The sequence below is a fragment of the Lolium rigidum genome, chromosome 1 (assembly GCF_022539505.1).
Source record: "Lolium rigidum isolate FL_2022 chromosome 1, APGP_CSIRO_Lrig_0.1, whole genome shotgun sequence".
Classification (NCBI taxonomy): Eukaryota; Viridiplantae; Streptophyta; class Magnoliopsida; order Poales; family Poaceae; genus Lolium; species Lolium rigidum.
In genome coordinates, this window is record NC_061508.1 from 14,384,344 (window position 1) to 14,401,388 (window position 17,045).

Here is a 17,045-nt window from a genome sequence, read left to right on the forward strand (position 1 = left end):
GATCATCAGCGGGCTCATCACGTGCCTCTTCTTCACCTTCACCTTCCCCTTCCCCTTCACCTTCCCCTTCACCTTCCCCACCTTCAGCATCCTCCATGAAAGTATCACCGAAATGATCAAGATAGTTTTCATCGATGAAATCATCCCCTTCTTCATCTTCTTCCATTATAACCCCTCTTTCTCCATGCTTGTCCAACAATTATAGCTTGGCATGAAACCCTGCCGAAGCAGGTGCATGTGAACGTCTCTTGAGGAAGAGTAACCCTTCTGATTCTTACAGGCAACACATGGACAGATAACAAAATCCCCCTACTTGTTCGCATTAGCCACTACGAGGAAATCTTTCAAACCCGTAATGAACTCACCGGAGAGTCGGTTACCGTACATCCATTTCCAATTCATCTGCATTATTATAATATAAAATATATAATTAACCATCATGCATTTGTTAAACAATAGAAATTAAACAATGAACTACACACATGCATATTTTATCAATGACACATGAAAGGTTCAAGTTGCTAACCGTGATCGAGGAGGAAAAAATAAATGAGGAAGCTCAAGTGTGGCTCCGACACTTCATATCATGTTTGATTCATGCTCTTGGGGCATTTCATCAAACACCTTGTGTGCATAAGAGGAACCAAAAGCCAACCTAACACCCCCTTGTGAAGTTTGTGAAGAGAAGTGGCACCAAATGGCTAAGTGCAGTGAGCTGAGGTCCTTTTATAGGGATGGGCCTTTAGTCCTGGTTGGCCTGGACAACCGCGACTAAAGCCCCTCCCGTCCACCAGCTGGCCACCGAGCGCGCTGGGCCCAGGTCTTTAGTCGCGGTTCGTCTCCCGAACCGCGACTAAAGACCCCATTTCGCGGTTCCTATATTTTAGCGACTAATGGGGCTGGACGGAAGCCTCTTTTTCTACTAGTGGGCTACGCCCTAGGTACGACCGCCGTTGTTGTCAGATGGCCTAGGAGAGCTGGCTGGACTCTAGAGATTATGCTCTTGTATCAGATTCTTCATATCTGTTTCGGCCGCATGGATATATATTTTTTGAGCCGATTTGAATATTCGGCCAGAGGTGTAAGAGAAGGAGAAGGTATATGATTTTGGAGTAATAGTACTATTTAGACTACTCACATTAGAAATATCATAACTAGTACATGCATGTAAAAAGCTGATTGGTCACATAAGTTAATGATAAAGAGATAATAGTGACATCATAGAGAACTAGAAAAATTAATGCTAAACAAATCTTATGCACATTTTTGTATTAATATTCTACGAATCACTAAATATAATTACCCTATGATAGTACTACATGATAATGTGCATTGTGAAGATACTCCCTCTCTCCCAAATTAATATGCATTAGTATGCATATTAGTTTTGGTCAAAGTTAAACTTTGATTACATATATATATATAATTATAGCAACATCCAAAATTCTTAATGTTATTAGAATCATCATAAAATATATTCTTATGTTATAAACATTTGGTATTATAAAAGTTAATATATTTGCATACATAGTTGGACAAACTTTACAAAGTTCGACTTTGCCCAAACCTAATATGTATCCTAAATTGACATGTAAATTGTATCATATACATGATAGTACTTACGATACTTTCCATTATTACTACTCTTGGCCGCTCGCTCTCTTCATTTCCATGTAGCTGGGGGCCAAGGTCTATCCCAACTTCAATGATACCAGTACGTGCCTACTGACAGCTCTTAAAGCATCTCCTCACGCGTTCCCTAAAATGGTCCACAAAGCTTTTTTTAGGAGCGCTAAAAATACAACCGGCTCCAGTCACACCTTAAAGGGCCTTTTCGCCCGCTGCCGTCTAATATGGTGTCCAGTGCCCCGAGGCCATCCGCGCTCCATAGGGGACGCTACGGGTATCCCAGACAGAGCGCGCAAACGAGTCAAGAGTGGAGGGCCTGACGCGTCATTGACACACGAGACGAAGCACTGCAGCTTTGCCTTAACAGCGACGGAGGGGCAAGCGAGCCGTCCCGTTGACGCCGCTGAAAGGACACGAATGCCGCCTAGAGGGAATTGAATGTTTAAAACTTTTACGAATTTGGCTTAATAAATGTAGAATAAAACTAGCGTTTAATTAAACCTTAGGGTTCACCTATATGCACCAACAACTTATGCTAAGCAAGACAAGCAGCTATGTGATAGCAAGATATATAACTTCAAGCACGAAGGCTATGACAAAGTAAATCGCATAAATACATAGCTCGAGTATAGGAATAAACAAGGTGAGACGCGGAGACGACGATGTATCCCAAAGTTCACACACTTGGAGCGGTGTGAAGGACAAAACACTCCAAACGACACAAAGGCCTCACCATATTCTCCTCGACCCTTCCAACCAAAGGGAAGACCTCGATCCACTATCGAACCTTAGTGTGGTTAACGAACCCGCATAAAGCTTGGGCTATCTCCACAAATTAATTGAAGGCTCCCAATAAATCGCCACAAAGGCCTTGCCCTTGAAGAATCTTCACAACTTAATTGAAGTCTCCAACAACATAAAAAATACCACTAAGCTGTCTAGAGTCCAAGAACCCAAGAGGAACAAGCTCCCGAAGTAATGTACTCACGAACTTTCACCTCCATGTATCACTGCGGAGAAGTCAAATCGATGCACCAAATATAGTGGCTAGAACACCACAAAGATGTCAAAATCCTTCACTCTCAAATTCCAACAAAGCTACTATACCTATTGGGGAATAAGAGAGAAAGAACAAAATAGGAAGAGAAAAACATAATTTCTCTCCAAGATCTAAATCTAGTGATTCCCTCACAAAGAGATGATTTTGATTAGTGCAAGTGTAAATCTAGATCTCCTCTCTCTTTTCCTCAAATATGAGAAAGAATCATGGAGGGATGTGAGGTGAGGGAGATCTCAAGATGCAACAATGGTGGAGGGCAAGAGGAGGAAGAAGTAGTCAAGAGAGAGAAAAGGGAAATACTTAAATAGGGGAGGGAATTCTACCCATTGAGAGCTGAAATCGCGACTTAGGCAGCAGTGCTGCCATATATAGGCGGCACTTCCTCTCCCCAACTGTGGCCGTGCTCCCATTTTTGGGCGGCACTTCCGCCCCTGGAAATACCTAAAATACTTTGATATGAAAGTCTTAATAACTTTTGCATCTGGACTTCGATTTCGATGATCTTGGGATTATTCAAATCACGACAACGATCTCTACAACAATATGTATAGAAAAATCATAGTACAGTAGGGGAGGATGGAAACAAATGTGTAAAGTTTTTACCTATCTATAAAGACAAATCGGTGAATTCACCAATATTGAAAACGCAATAGAGAATGCATATGGAATCTGTTTTCGATGAACTAGAGCTTGTCATGGAGATTAACACAAGATCTAAATCCTCTTATGGATAAGAACCAAATAAGAATCAAGAAATACAATGCCAATGATGCAAAGGTTTGAGGTATCCCCGAATGATACGATGAAATTACTCACTCGAGAGCTACTTTTGATAGTACGACTATCCATCTTATAACCCGGTCTCACAACTAACACCACGAGACCAGTAAGAAACAAACTCTATCAAGATCGTACCTTTTCCTTACGCATATTCCATTTGAGGTTGATGATGACAATATTGTCCGCCTCAAGATGGAACATCTTTCTTGATTAAATTTTCTTGTCGAAGACTTGCAAATTGGTTCCCCGTACTCCTGTGGGAGAGTCTCTTATTTGAGCATGTCTTCACATATCCATGATCACCATATGGATGTCAAGCTTAGCATATGATCACTTCGAGGCGGATCATCTTGAACTTGCACCACCTTTCTTCTTTCTTCATTATATTGATCTCTTGAAGATAAACTTGAGGGCTCACTTAATCTTCATCTTCAAGACATACTTGAAACTTGATCTTCTTTATTTGCTTCTTATTGCAACCTTGAAGCCAACATATGGTTCAAGCATTACCTATGGACAACTCCTACAAATATAACTCAATTCAAACATTAATTCATAGGAATTGTCATTAATTACCAAAACCACACACGGGGATCCATGCCCTTTCAGCTGCGCATCCCCGATGTGTCGTTGCGCCGCCTCCATGCATCGCCACCATTCGCACACCACCGCTAGCTCCCGCGCTTTCTTCCCGTGGATTATCACCTCTTGCCGCGCTTTCTTACCGCATATTCTCGCATCACTGCCACCTATAGAAGGCCGCCTCCGCTCAATGGATGTAAGCACAGCCCCCATCATCCCTTTCTCCACGGAAAAACATGACTCATCGCCTGCATACCACCTACGCAATGCTGAGCTGCACCAGTGGCGGCCAGTTGCTTCCACCACCGTCTCCAGCGGCACCACCACCTCCACCACCACCACCGGTGGAGTTCGACATTGATCTGGAGCTGGCAGACAACAAGGAGTGGGAGGCGTCGGCGCAAGCGACCACCATAGAGGAATTTTTTTGCTGATGAGTTTGTCGCGCTGGAGCGGCAAACACGAGCGGCAAACGCCGCCACGACGGAAGAGTCGCGCCTCCGCCTCAAGACGCAGAGGGTGGAGGAGCTGGAGCAGCGGCGGCGTTTGCATGAGTTGCAAGAGGGGTGGCGTGCGGAGGAGCTGCAACATCAGCTGCGGAGGTAGGAGCTCTAGCATCGGCAACGGCCGGAGGAGCTGCAACAGCAGCTGCGGAGGTAGGAGCTCTAGCATCGGCAGCGGCTGGAGGAGCTGCAACAGCAGCTGCGGGCGGCGGCCACGGATTTGGCGGCCTGGGAGGCGGAAGCAGCGGCGGCGGAAATGGAAGTGGAGGACTAGGACAACATCAACTGGTCCGACGACGGGCCTGACCCAGAGTAGCAGGTGGTGCATCAACGGGCAATCGTCGAGTCTTTCGAGTCACACAAGAAGCTGCGGGACGACCCCGTGCCCGCGAGAAGGACAATGATGAGCGGTGGCGCTGCGTCGTTGACCTCTCCATCCAGTCAGCACAAGTTGAGGAGGCAGGCCGCGACTTCTTCGCGGATGAGCTGCGGCGGAACGGCATATTCTCGTCACGCTGTGGAGGGAGAAGCGTCGCGCAGCGAACGAGTAGCGGCAGAGGGGAGGCGGCGATGGGGCGAGGCCGTCGAATGCACTGCCGGGCCATTTTCATTCCAACTTGTAAAATATAATCAAATTTGAATAAATTTTTTATTTTCGTGCATCTTTATTTTTTTGGCTTGTAAATGGGTGGGGCTGCGACTGGGGAGAGACGCACCTCAAACGCGACACCAGACCAACGTATCCTCCAAACATTCAATCCGGCGCCATTCGAGACGCTTCAAGAACACGGCTGGAGATTATGTTAGGGATGACCGCGTGGAGAAAAGTGCTACAGACCCGGCTTACAATTGGCCTCGTTCGACGACCAATGGGAGAGTAGATCGTTTACGATGCAGGAGCGCACTGTGACATAGATCCATGAGGGCGCAGCTACTTGCAGGGCTTGCACAAGAAGACACTGCAAGATTGAAGGACGCTAACAGGGACGATGATGGGTACGGGAACGGACGACGGGAGGTTGGTGCATGGTGGGCCGGCTACAAGGACGGATGATAGCAACATGAACGACGCAGGTTTGTGACTCTTTCACAGATCTGCACCCCACACACTCCCCGATGATGGCAATGGATCTTTGTTTCTGTCTCTCTCACTCTCTCTGTGCACCTCGTTTGATGCCTATACGGTATCTGGGTGTTTTGTAAAGATTAAGAAACGCCCCCCCCTTGCAAGCCTTTTGTCTTCTACCCCTGATTACATCATATTCGGCCACGGATTATTTACTTGCTGGTGGTCGTCGTCTAAAGGTTGAAATGTTCTCCAGATGTTTATCGATGCCACAGATACTCATATGGGGACATGCTAGAGAATTGCTGGACTTTCTGTATAGAAATGTTTTTGCCTTGTTGATCACATAGTGTCACTGTAGAGTCTGAAAGAGGTGAGTCCTCAGCCTCCTTGGTTGCTAACAATATGTCAAGCCTCGTCTATCACAACGTGCGAATGATTTTCCAGCTCGTTGGTAGTGGAAAAGGAAATGATCACTAGGTGCACAGTAAAAAACACATTTAGATACTACCTAATTTAGATAAAGTTAAGTCACTTATTTTTGTACCGAGCGACTACTACTCTGCGTGCATGTCGGTAGACTTTCTATTGACGGGTTGGCAAGTCACAGGCGAGCTACTTTCGCCTAAGGTAGAGTGGATGGGTTTATATTAAATCCCTAAAAAGAAGGAAATGCGAGGAGGGAAGTAAAGACCATACCTTTTCTGAGATGGTGACTTCCTAGCAGATGCACAACGACACTATTATATGGGAGTGGCTGGGTCTCAATCGACTGAGAAATCCGTAAATCAACGAGACGATTCCAACAATAATCTCTTGTTTCTTCAGGCAAGTTTCTCTATCAACTGTTCTTGTTTCTGTCTGTGGGCTTTTTCACATATAGAACGCCCCAGGTCAGAGCGGCCCATGCAGAACTAATCAGCCCAAGTTAATTCCGATCCAGAGGACAACTTGAAGAATGTTGTACCATGTTTGCAAGGATCTGGCATCTGTCTAATTTCATTTTGCTTCATCTAGGTATGTACGAGTAGTTTACTATGGTTCCTGGAGTTAGGCTTCTAGTCACGGTAACTTGGCAACTGCCAAGCTACTGCATGACATGATATATAAGTACTTGACTTCTTATTTCTTGTCACAGTTACATTAAATCGGTTGAAAACCGAACACCAAACCGAATTGTCAGGTAACCGAATTACAAATTAATTAGAATTATAAATTAATTAGGAAACTGATATAATTTTGGTTCTCATTTGATAAGGGGGAATCCCAGCAGATCCTCCTCGGGTGTTGCCCGATCTTTCACAGCGAAAACCCGGTAGATAGATACCTCCAATTACGCGCGGAACGCAACCTGAAGTAGGGGATAAATCCAGCAAGCAACGTGATGAAGATCACCACGCCTCAAGACCATAGCACGACAATCCTTGATGAACACAAGAACCTCCGCAACAACTATAATCGATAAACGGCGGCGCCGTCCCGGAGGGATGTTTCACCAAGCACACACGCGATAGCGTCTAGACATAACTCAAACTAGTTCTAACCTTAAACCTAGCCGTCCCAGCTCTTATATGAGGGGGTTGGCCGGCCAGCCCTTGTGGGCCTCTCTAACTTGGTTTGGACAGGCCCAAACCAAAACTGACTCAACTTAATAAAAACCCTATTTAGCCCACATATGACTATAGATATAAAATACAATAAATAACATAACTAGCTAGGTGGAGTCTTGAAATTGGGCTTCACCGCGGCCTTCATGCCTATATCATCCTCCTCCCCTTCAAGAAGTGTTGTCCCCAACGCGTGAGGATCTTCTGGAAAAGGTGACGTGATATGAACATCACACGTCCGTGCCGTCTTCAAGTCTTGCCTGCCTACCACACCACATCCTCCCTCTCGGCGTGCTTGACTTGATACAGCACTTGGCGCCTCCTTTCTTCTCCACATGAGCTTAGACTTCGGCGCCAATACCTTCTTCCTGTGAGGTCTTGATGGAATCCTGTGTTGCTGAATATGAACTTTCTTTGTGCAATCCTGCAAGTGAGTAATGTCTGGGCCACAAAGCCGTCGAACATGACCATCATTGCCTCTATGCATCCGCGGTGTCACGGGAAACTAGACTACAATACTCCTAGCACGGTAGTGTCGCTGCCCACTGTCTCCACTAACACGCTCGCCTCTCACTCCTCCCATGCGCATCTGCGCCATATGCACTGAAACACTATCAGCACAAACATCATCAGTCTGTATACTGACATCAACACAAGCTGGAACTGTAGCACATGTTGTAACATCTTCATCAACAATAGGATTAGCTTCATCCGGCTTGTCACCAACAAGAACTGGCTTGTCATCTACAGGCATGGCTGAAACATCACCAACATCGACGCTTGGAACATCATGCACATCATGCTGCACTTTAGGCTTGTGTAACTTCTCCTTACGTACCACCAACTCCATATCGGACTTGATATGATCATCACCCATAGACTTCAAAGTCCGCTGTTTGCCACCATGCATAAAAGAATACGTATTTGCTCTCCCAGCATGTGTCACATTACGATCATACTGCCATGGACGCCCAAGTAGCAATCCACACACCACCAATGGCAACACATCGCACTCTATCTCATCAACATAGTCATCAACTATAAATGCTACACGCACCTTATGAGTAATTTTTAGCATACCATAGCTATTCAACCACTCAAGACGTTTAGGTTCAGGAAGACGCCATGTAGACAAACCCAATGTTGCCAACATCGCCTTGCTTATGCCATTAGTACACCTACCTCCATCAATCATCAACTTGCAAACCTTGCCCTTTATAACACACTGAGTTTGAAACAAACTCCATCGCTGACCCTTGTCAACTGTCTTGCAAGCATCATCTTGTACCTTCGTGAGTTGCATATTCAGCTCACTCAATTGTACATCCTCCTCCATAGTCACAATAGGACACATGGTATCAGATCCAGGTTCCTTCTCCTCTGAAGATAACACCTCGCTCTCAGTGACTGTTTGTACTAGAGCAACCTCCTGAATATGAACTATGCTCTTGCCAACTTCCTCCATTGCATGCACAACTCTAGGCGGCTGCTCACTTGTCTCCATATACGGTAACACGAAACCATTACAAAGAAAAGTTTTGAAGTCCTCCCAAATATAAGAAAATTCTCCTCTTTCAACCGAATCACACCACCAAGGGTCTACTTCCTCGTCCACACGTCGGTGAGCAAGAACAAATGCATGATACCCACTGAACTTCCCATTGTATATGCGACATCAATTGAAACCCAGTTCCATGTTCCTTTCCCAATCTTGATACTCCTCAACTGTCACAAGACGGTGTAGATACCAACGAAGCTTGGATGCCTGACGCTCTACTCCCTTCATGATGTCAAGATAATCATTGAAAAAAACACTAGACTTCTTCCCTGAGAACACCGCATGCCCAAAACATCGCCTAGAAATGAATCTGTCGCGAAAGACTGCTGAACCGCCGGTCTGGGAGCTGGTTGCGCCGGCCTGGGAACCAGTTTGTCCGGCCTGGGAGCCGGTTGGACCGGCCTAGGAGCCAGATGCTCCGGCTTGGGGGGCCAGGTCTGGCTGGGCTGTGAACCGGGCTAACAGGCGGAGCCCCCTGGACATCGCCCCGGTTGGCACTGGCGTACATGCCGGTTTTTGCCGGGACGGCCGGTCTGGCCGGGCCTGGGGCCGGTTGGCCGGTCCTGGCACCGGATGCTGCCCGAAACTGCATCTTCTTCCCGATTCCAAACCTCGAAATTCGCGATTCTGCCAGCAAAAACTGCCCGAAACGGTGGAAAACTGCGCCCCAACAGCAGAAAACTTCGTCCACCTCAATCTCCTTCTATCTTGAGCCAATCCCCTTCGATGCAAACCGATCCATTGAGATCGATCAACAAAACCTCGCCGTGAGCAACCTAGAAATCTGGTACCACATGATAAGGGGGGAATCCCAGTAGATCCTCCTCAGGTGTTGCCCGATCTTTCACAGCGAGAACCCGGTAGATAGATACCTCCAATTACGCGCGGAATGCAACCTGAAGTAGGTGATAAATCTAGCAAACAACATGATGAAGATCACCCCGCCTCAAGACCACAACACTACAATCCTTTATGAACACAAGAACCTCTGCAGCAACTATAATAGATAAACGACGGCGCTGTCCCTGGAGGGATGCTTCACCAAGCACACACACGATAGCTTCTAGATTTAACTCAAACTAGTTCTAACCCTAAACCTAGCCACCCCATCTCTTATATGAGGGAGTTGGCCGGCTAGCCCTTGTGGGCCTCTCTAACTTGGTTTGGACAGGCCCAAACCAAAACTGACTCAACTTAATAAAAACCTTATTTGGCCCACATATGATCATACATATAAAATAAAATAAATAAGATAACTAGCTAGGTGGAGTCCTGAAATTGGGCTTCACCTCGGCCTTCATGCCGGTATCATCATTTCTTATTACCCGAATCGTCAAAAACCTTGAAAAACCGTAACAGTTTTTTGGTTAAAACCGAATGCCCGGGCCCAGTCGTCATCCCCGAGGACGACGAGTATATTTAGGATCTAAATATATATGTAAATATATGAAATGTTCTTGTCGTGTACTACAGTTTGTAAATATGTATATATATATATTTAGAAGAATATCCCAATTGTGTGCGTACTTTTCTCACGTAATTTTCCTATTATTTACCGTTTGCGAAGATTATCACATCACGCACACTTTCCAATACTCCGGCATCTGTCGTTTGTGAATGCCGCACACAGTTTTCTCCCAAATTCTGTGTGCAATGTTCAGGTCCCGTCAGGTCCCATTTAGTGGAACCCTACCTTATAAAAGGGGGCAGCATCACCAGACCACACAACATTCCCCACAACAGCAGCCACTGCCTCTTTTGTTCTTGCTAGCTATATCAGAAGGGCATCTGGTCAGAGCCAACGCCGATAAGGTGTTGCATCGCCAATGTGATGTACATCCACATCGGCAACGCACAGCATCTGCGTCGTCACGTTTTGTTCATCGACGCGAGTGGAGATGCACGACCTCCTTACCCAGTAGGTATTGACGCCGTCGCGCTCCATCGCAAAGCAGGTTGTTAAATTAAGCATTTGTCTTCCTTAAATTCTTGAAATAAATCAGTTGATTTGTTAACTTGCTATTTAGTTAACTTGTTAGATCTATCTATGCATGGTTGATTTGTTATTTAGTTTGCTATTAGGGTAGTATTGTACTTTAGATTTGGCTATGTAGTATATGTAGATTATTTAATTACTTCACATATATAGATTATTTAGATTATTTGTTAACCGAAGTTGGATAATAGTGAACTTGTATAGTCTTGAATAGTTGTGTTACATCTACAAATGCACCATCTATAATAATATCTTTTCGTTCTATACTTGTATGATAGGGATCTTATTTTAGTAACACTACATAAGAATAAGGCAATGTGATGCGTGTGACATCCTATCGTCGCTCCCGTTCTTTTTATAGCCCCGTGTTATGTCGGTATGTTCTCTAACCATATGGCTGCAGATTACAAGACGAAACATATACGATAGCTTTTTCACATTCATGATAATTATTTGCAAAAACACCTAGCTCTAAGAAAATAAGGAGTCTAAAGCCATACGAAGTTGCACGTAAGTGACTAGTTGTTTCAATTGGCATATGTGATAATTATTTATATTTGTGTATAACATTTTCACATTAAAAAACATTTGGAATTGTATTTTCAGATTCTTTGAGCAATATTTGCATGTTGCAGCTTCTACCTTTATGGGAGAAGCAGTATCACGACTGGATTGTGCCCTTCAATGTGTTCCAAGCCGATGGTGATGCTACCAATATCCTTACAAGGTACATCATCATCGTGGAGACAAACACGTAACCAAGAAAAGCCACAAATTATCTTCTTTATTTAATCTCTCTCTCCTTGAAATATAATTGGGATTTTGTACCATACTTCCATGAGTGTTAAGCGAAACACACATTTGCTACGAGTACTAGTAGTTTGTGTGCGAAATAACATGAACACATACGACTAGAAACACAAGACGTTTGCGGACGTACGAAACCCATATGTTCAGAAAAGAAAAGTCGTTTGCAAAGACCGTCATATTCGCACACGGTTGGATCAAAAAAAAAAATCATGTGCGCAAGGATGCCCATCGAACACGGTTACACAACTCTTTTGTCGTATCGCCTACCCTTGTATAGTGATAGGTAATTTCAGCCGCGTGTGAGAGCCCGATCTATAGTGATTACCGGAAGCCCAATTAAGCAACACACGACATGTTTTCGGCAGAGCCCAACTGGTGAGAGCTTCCTCTTTGCCTGCAACGGCAAAGGTACATCTGATACCATACGTATTCCCCAAGGTGCATGGAGTAGGACTTGTCCAAGGACGTCAAGAAGGCCGCCGATCGTGGCCTTATCAAGCATCTCAGACTTTTACCACAAGTTGATGCATAAAAAAGAAGTCATGGAGTGTATTAAAGTGCTTGGAGTCACACCACGGATCCTTATAAAACAGTACAACATCACAGAGAGAAAACCCGACTTCACTACTGCAGAACCATGGATCATCGCTACTAGTACCTTCAATGTAGGTTCAATGTAGGTTCATTCAAGATGTAGGCACATGAACAGGTCTGTAGTATATTCTGCCATAATTAGTTCTTGCTGCTCGAAGCATTTTTCCTGCCCCGCCTTTTAGCCCTTTTAGTTCTCCATGCAGACCTGTCCGAAACAGTCTCCTCAACAATCCTGGGTAGTGTAAAACTGAAGCTCTCAACTGATAAGCTGTCTTTGTACTCTGGATTTGCGTCGAGAAACTTCTGCACGTCTTCTGTGCCCTTCGCACGTTTCCCATTCGGCAGGACATAGTGGACATCCGTTTTAGCCAGATCACGTCTCAGAATCACTAGCCTCTCGGTCTTGGGTGGAGGCTTTGGAATGTTGGGACTGTCCATGAGCCAAATGCGGCTGCTATCATGCTCAATGTCTGCAGGGTCTTCACATGAGCAGCCAGGTCTTTTAGTGCAGAACCATGGATCATCGTTGAAGTTCTCACGAATGGTCTCAAATTCGTGTTTCGTTGGAACCGTACGCCATTTTCTACATTCACAACACTGTACTGCATACATGCCAATGGATTCCCTTGAAACTCGTTTTCTCTGCCAAAATAAGAAGGTTCCTTGTAAGTATTTTGTGGTATCCATCAGGAAAGGCAAACAATTCATCAGAAGTAAGCATTTATAGAGATTGCTAAAAAAGCCCAAATAAAAAAAACTCATAGCGACCTAATACTGGCAGTATGTTAGGAGCGTAGTGCAAACTGTGTTTGTAAATGCGTACAGCCCCAACAAGTCTAACATAGCCATTCATGCAACTTATCAAGAACCAAATCATAAATTAGTTGCATAAATACATTTGCTTTCCATGCCGACAGTTGTCTTTGGTTCAACAATGTCATAGCACAGCTAGTTTTTTCATCAGCTATTTTTTCTTATGTTATCATCAGCAGAGCCGGGAGACTCCATTTCTCTAATCGATTGCTGTTTTCCTTAGGTCTGTTGATTGAGCAACACAAAATTACTAAATCTACTTCAATATTGGGACCATTACTCTCTATGGTTAGTTACATAACGGTTTCGGTTATGTATATGTCGTCATGCAATCTTAAGAAAGGCAAATAGGTCACCCGTGCTGCAACAGATATTTCCATGAACATATGGATCAGTAGAAAGCCTACACACTTGTGTATAATCTATATAAGGTAGCATGTTTGGCATGGGACGGAGACTGTGTAAGCATGTCTGACAAGAGATGGGGGCTGTGTAAGCCCTTGGGTGATTGGAAATAGATTTCACAATTCTTCATCCTCTCATTACCGGAATCTAGCAGTTTGCCATGTGCCCATCAGTTTGACGAGTGTTCTCGGCAAACACCGGGGACAGATGTCCAAATTGACCTAGGTTGCCTGCAGTTTTTCTTTTAGAATAACACAAAACTATTCTACGCTGGTTTGACCTGCTCAGATGCCTGTGGAGAATAGTCCAAACTCCAAAGCTTTTGATACTGCACATAAATTCAGCCTAACAGAAAATAAAACTAGCCTAGAGGGGGGAAGAGCCTGTCGGTTTTTTCCCTTCAAAAGATTGGTGTGCACGACAGCTGGTTGCGAGTGCGGAGACTCGAACCCGAGAAGCTAGGCCGGGAGGCATCATCCCGTCTAAACCAGCAGGCTACGCCTTGTTTCACAATTCAGATGTTTCAAAGGGCAAAGTTTATGATGTATCCTTTCCCCGCAACAAGACATGTGTGCGGAATCAACAAAATTCATTTGCCTACATAAATTTGCTTTCCATGCGGAAAGTTGTCTTTGGCTGGACAATGTCATAGCACAGCTAGTTTTTCAATCAGCTACTTCTTCTAATGTTTTCACCAGCATAGCCTAAAGGGGCAATTGCTGTAATCAATTTGTGTGTTCCTTAGTTCTATTGATTGGGAAACACAAATTTACTAAATCTACTTTAATGTTGGCACCATTACTCGCTAATGGTAGTTACGTAATGGTCTAGATTATTTGTCATGCAATCTTAAGAACTGCAAATAGGGCACCGCTGCAATAGATATTTCCATGAACATATGGATGAGTAGAAAGCCTACACACTTGTCTGTAATCTATATAAGTTAGCATGTTTGACATGGGACGGACACTGTGTAACTATGTTTGACAAAATATGGTGGGGACTATGTAAGCCCTTGGTTGATTGGAAATAAATTTCACAATTCTTCATCCTCTCGTTGCCAGAATCTGGTCGGTTGTGATTTTTCATCAGGGCAGACCTGCTATAAGCCTGTGTGCCTGTAAAAACTCTTGGCATGGAGGCCGTACTCAGCAAAAATGGATAGGGCACTCGGCAAAAAGGTGGAGTAACCCTCGGCAAACAAACCGCCTCACCGCAAAGGACTGGGATGACAGGTGTCCAAATCGACCGCGCGCGGTTGACTGCGGTCTTTTTATTGAATACCATAAAGCTATTTTAAGTTGGTTCTGACCTGCTCATATGCTTGCCAAAAATAGCCCAAAGCGACATGACTATAATAAAAGAACTAGGCTAGAGGGGGAAGAGTCCTCTTTTTTTTTCCAATTAAAAGCTTGGTGTGCACGGCACCAAGTTGCGAGTGCGGGGACTCAAACCCGGACGGGCTAGGACGCATCAGCCCACGGAAGCGGACCAGGCTGAGCCTTGTTCCACAATTCAGCCTGACCGATGTTTCAAGGGCCAAAGTTTATCGTGGATCCTTTCCCGCGCGCCTACAGGACATGTGCGCGGAATCACCAAGATTCTCCATTCATGTTCACGGATCCAGAACGTGGATAATTTTAGCAGCTGAATGAAGATCATAACCCACCAGATCAGACAACCAGATGCAACCAGACCAACGCGCGGCCACAAACAGCAACGGAACCAAACATGGATGGGAAAGAAGGTTAAGCACGCGAACCTGAGAGGGCGTCGGCGAGGCCGGAGCCGGCGCAGGGGAGGATATGGTCGATGGTGAGGTTGACATGGTCGGAAACTCGCGGCGGCGCGTGCGCGTTGTTGGGCGACGAAACCAAGGCCGGTTATTCGGGTGGATCTCGAGGGTAAACGGGACGGCCGGTAGGGTTTTTAGGGGGGGTGTCGGGGCGGGGATAGACGGACTCGATATACCAACCCCGTCCGTAAATACGGAGCATAATATTTCACTTACTGCTGTCCAGTCCAGTAAAGACCTAGGGGAAAAACTCTACGGGCTGACGTGCCATCATACGTCAAGGTCCACGGTCTTAAAATTGGGAGGAAAAAGAGAGAAGATTTCGGCAGCTCCCTCTGGTGGTCTCTGGTAGTTTCTGCTTTCTATTGTAGTAACATTTGAGACGACACCTGCGCTTATTCTACTTCTTTTCTTGTTTGTGAACTATATGAACGAATGAACGATCTTGATCAGAATTACCAGGTTAACATAGTATCTTCGTTCCCATGATGTGAGCATGGCGGCGAGGGAGCACCCACAGCACCGCTGCCAACAAGGAGTTCACCATGTCAGGGGGAGCTCCCTTGTCGTGCTGCAGCGAGAACCTGACTGGCTGCTCGCGCGAAGCCTAGGAGAAACTTGTTGGCACGTCGCGGAGCCAAGAGGCACGTCACCGCTCGTGCCAGCCCCTACGGCTATGCCGCCGACCTGTACGCCGTCGGCCCCTAGCCTCGGAAACATGGGATCGATGATGGGATCATGGGAATGGCTGCTCTCGCCTATTTTTTGACCCTCGGAAACATGGCCGGGATCGATGATGGGATCATGGGAATGGCTGCTCTCGCCTATTTTTTGACCCAGCGACCTTCCACGTCGAACTGCACGTCAGCCCGTAACTATTTCCTTGGATTCAGTTTTTTGCGGTTAATTGGAAGAGGTTTATCCAAACATAAGCGCTCGCCGGATAGTCAGCAAGAAGGCAGCTAAACAGGAAACTAGGAGTCTCGTCCATCCAGCTCTCAGTCACATTCAAAGTGCTCACACGCTTTGCAAAAAGATGCGCCGGGTAGTTGATGTTCTTAATGCATGCTGAATATCAAAATAAATAAATGAAGAAGCTAACTCACGAATCTCAATTAAAAGAGGAGCTACAATCAAACAAGAAATATGGCGAGTATTGTAGAGGTTGACCACCTCTATGCAGTCTGCCTCCATTATCACGCCCGTGAGGCCACGAATCTTGGCGAAGATGACCCCGTCATGCAACGCCATGCTCTCAGCAATGAGAGGGTTCGTGATTTCGTGAAGAGGCTTGCTCCAAGCACCAATAAGGCGGTTTGAGGAACGTGCAATAACTCCAGCACCTGCATTGGCATCGGCAAAATTGATAGCGTCGTCGGTGTTGATTTTAATTGACATGCTCGAAAGTGAGGTGGACATCATTGGAAACTCGTGGCGGCGCTGGCGGTTGGGCGACGAAATCAGATCGGTTATTCGGCTGGGGAAGGAGGTGGATCTCGAGGTTAAACGGGATGGTAGGGTTTTATGGGGATACACGGACATGAGCGTTCTCACCTAAATCAATACCAAGCCCATCCGTAAATCTTTCTTTTGGTGGGATCTAGTGGGCCGCATGCCATTACAGAAGTCGAGAGAGTAACACTCCAGTATATTTATCTATTTATGAAACAAATTTGACAAGAAACTTCAAAATAAAAGAAGGAAATTAATCTTGCACATGTGTTTTTGATGAGTCCATCTCGTGCACCACGAGCTTCTCTACAGCGACGGGGGAGCTGGTGGCGCTGCATCTGCATCGTCACGTTTTATTCATCGACGCGAGTGGAGATGCACGGCCTCCTTACCCA

The 17,045-nt window shown here is 45.4% G+C and overlaps 1 protein-coding gene across 1 annotated transcript; it reads right to left on the reverse strand.

The window, feature by feature from the left end:
* Nucleotides 1–12,323: 12,323 nt before the first annotated feature.
* On the reverse strand, nt 12,324–15,204 carry LOC124667765 (methyl-CpG-binding domain-containing protein 1-like). The gene is made up of 2 exons (XM_047205019.1): nt 15,166–15,204; nt 12,324–12,827 (listed from the first exon to the last, which is right to left on the reverse strand). The coding sequence occupies exon 2, from the start codon at nt 12,795–12,797 to the stop codon at nt 12,324–12,326; it is 474 nt and encodes a 157-aa protein (XP_047060975.1). The 5' UTR covers nt 12,798–12,827; nt 15,166–15,204.
* Nucleotides 15,205–17,045: the final 1,841 nt, after the last annotated feature.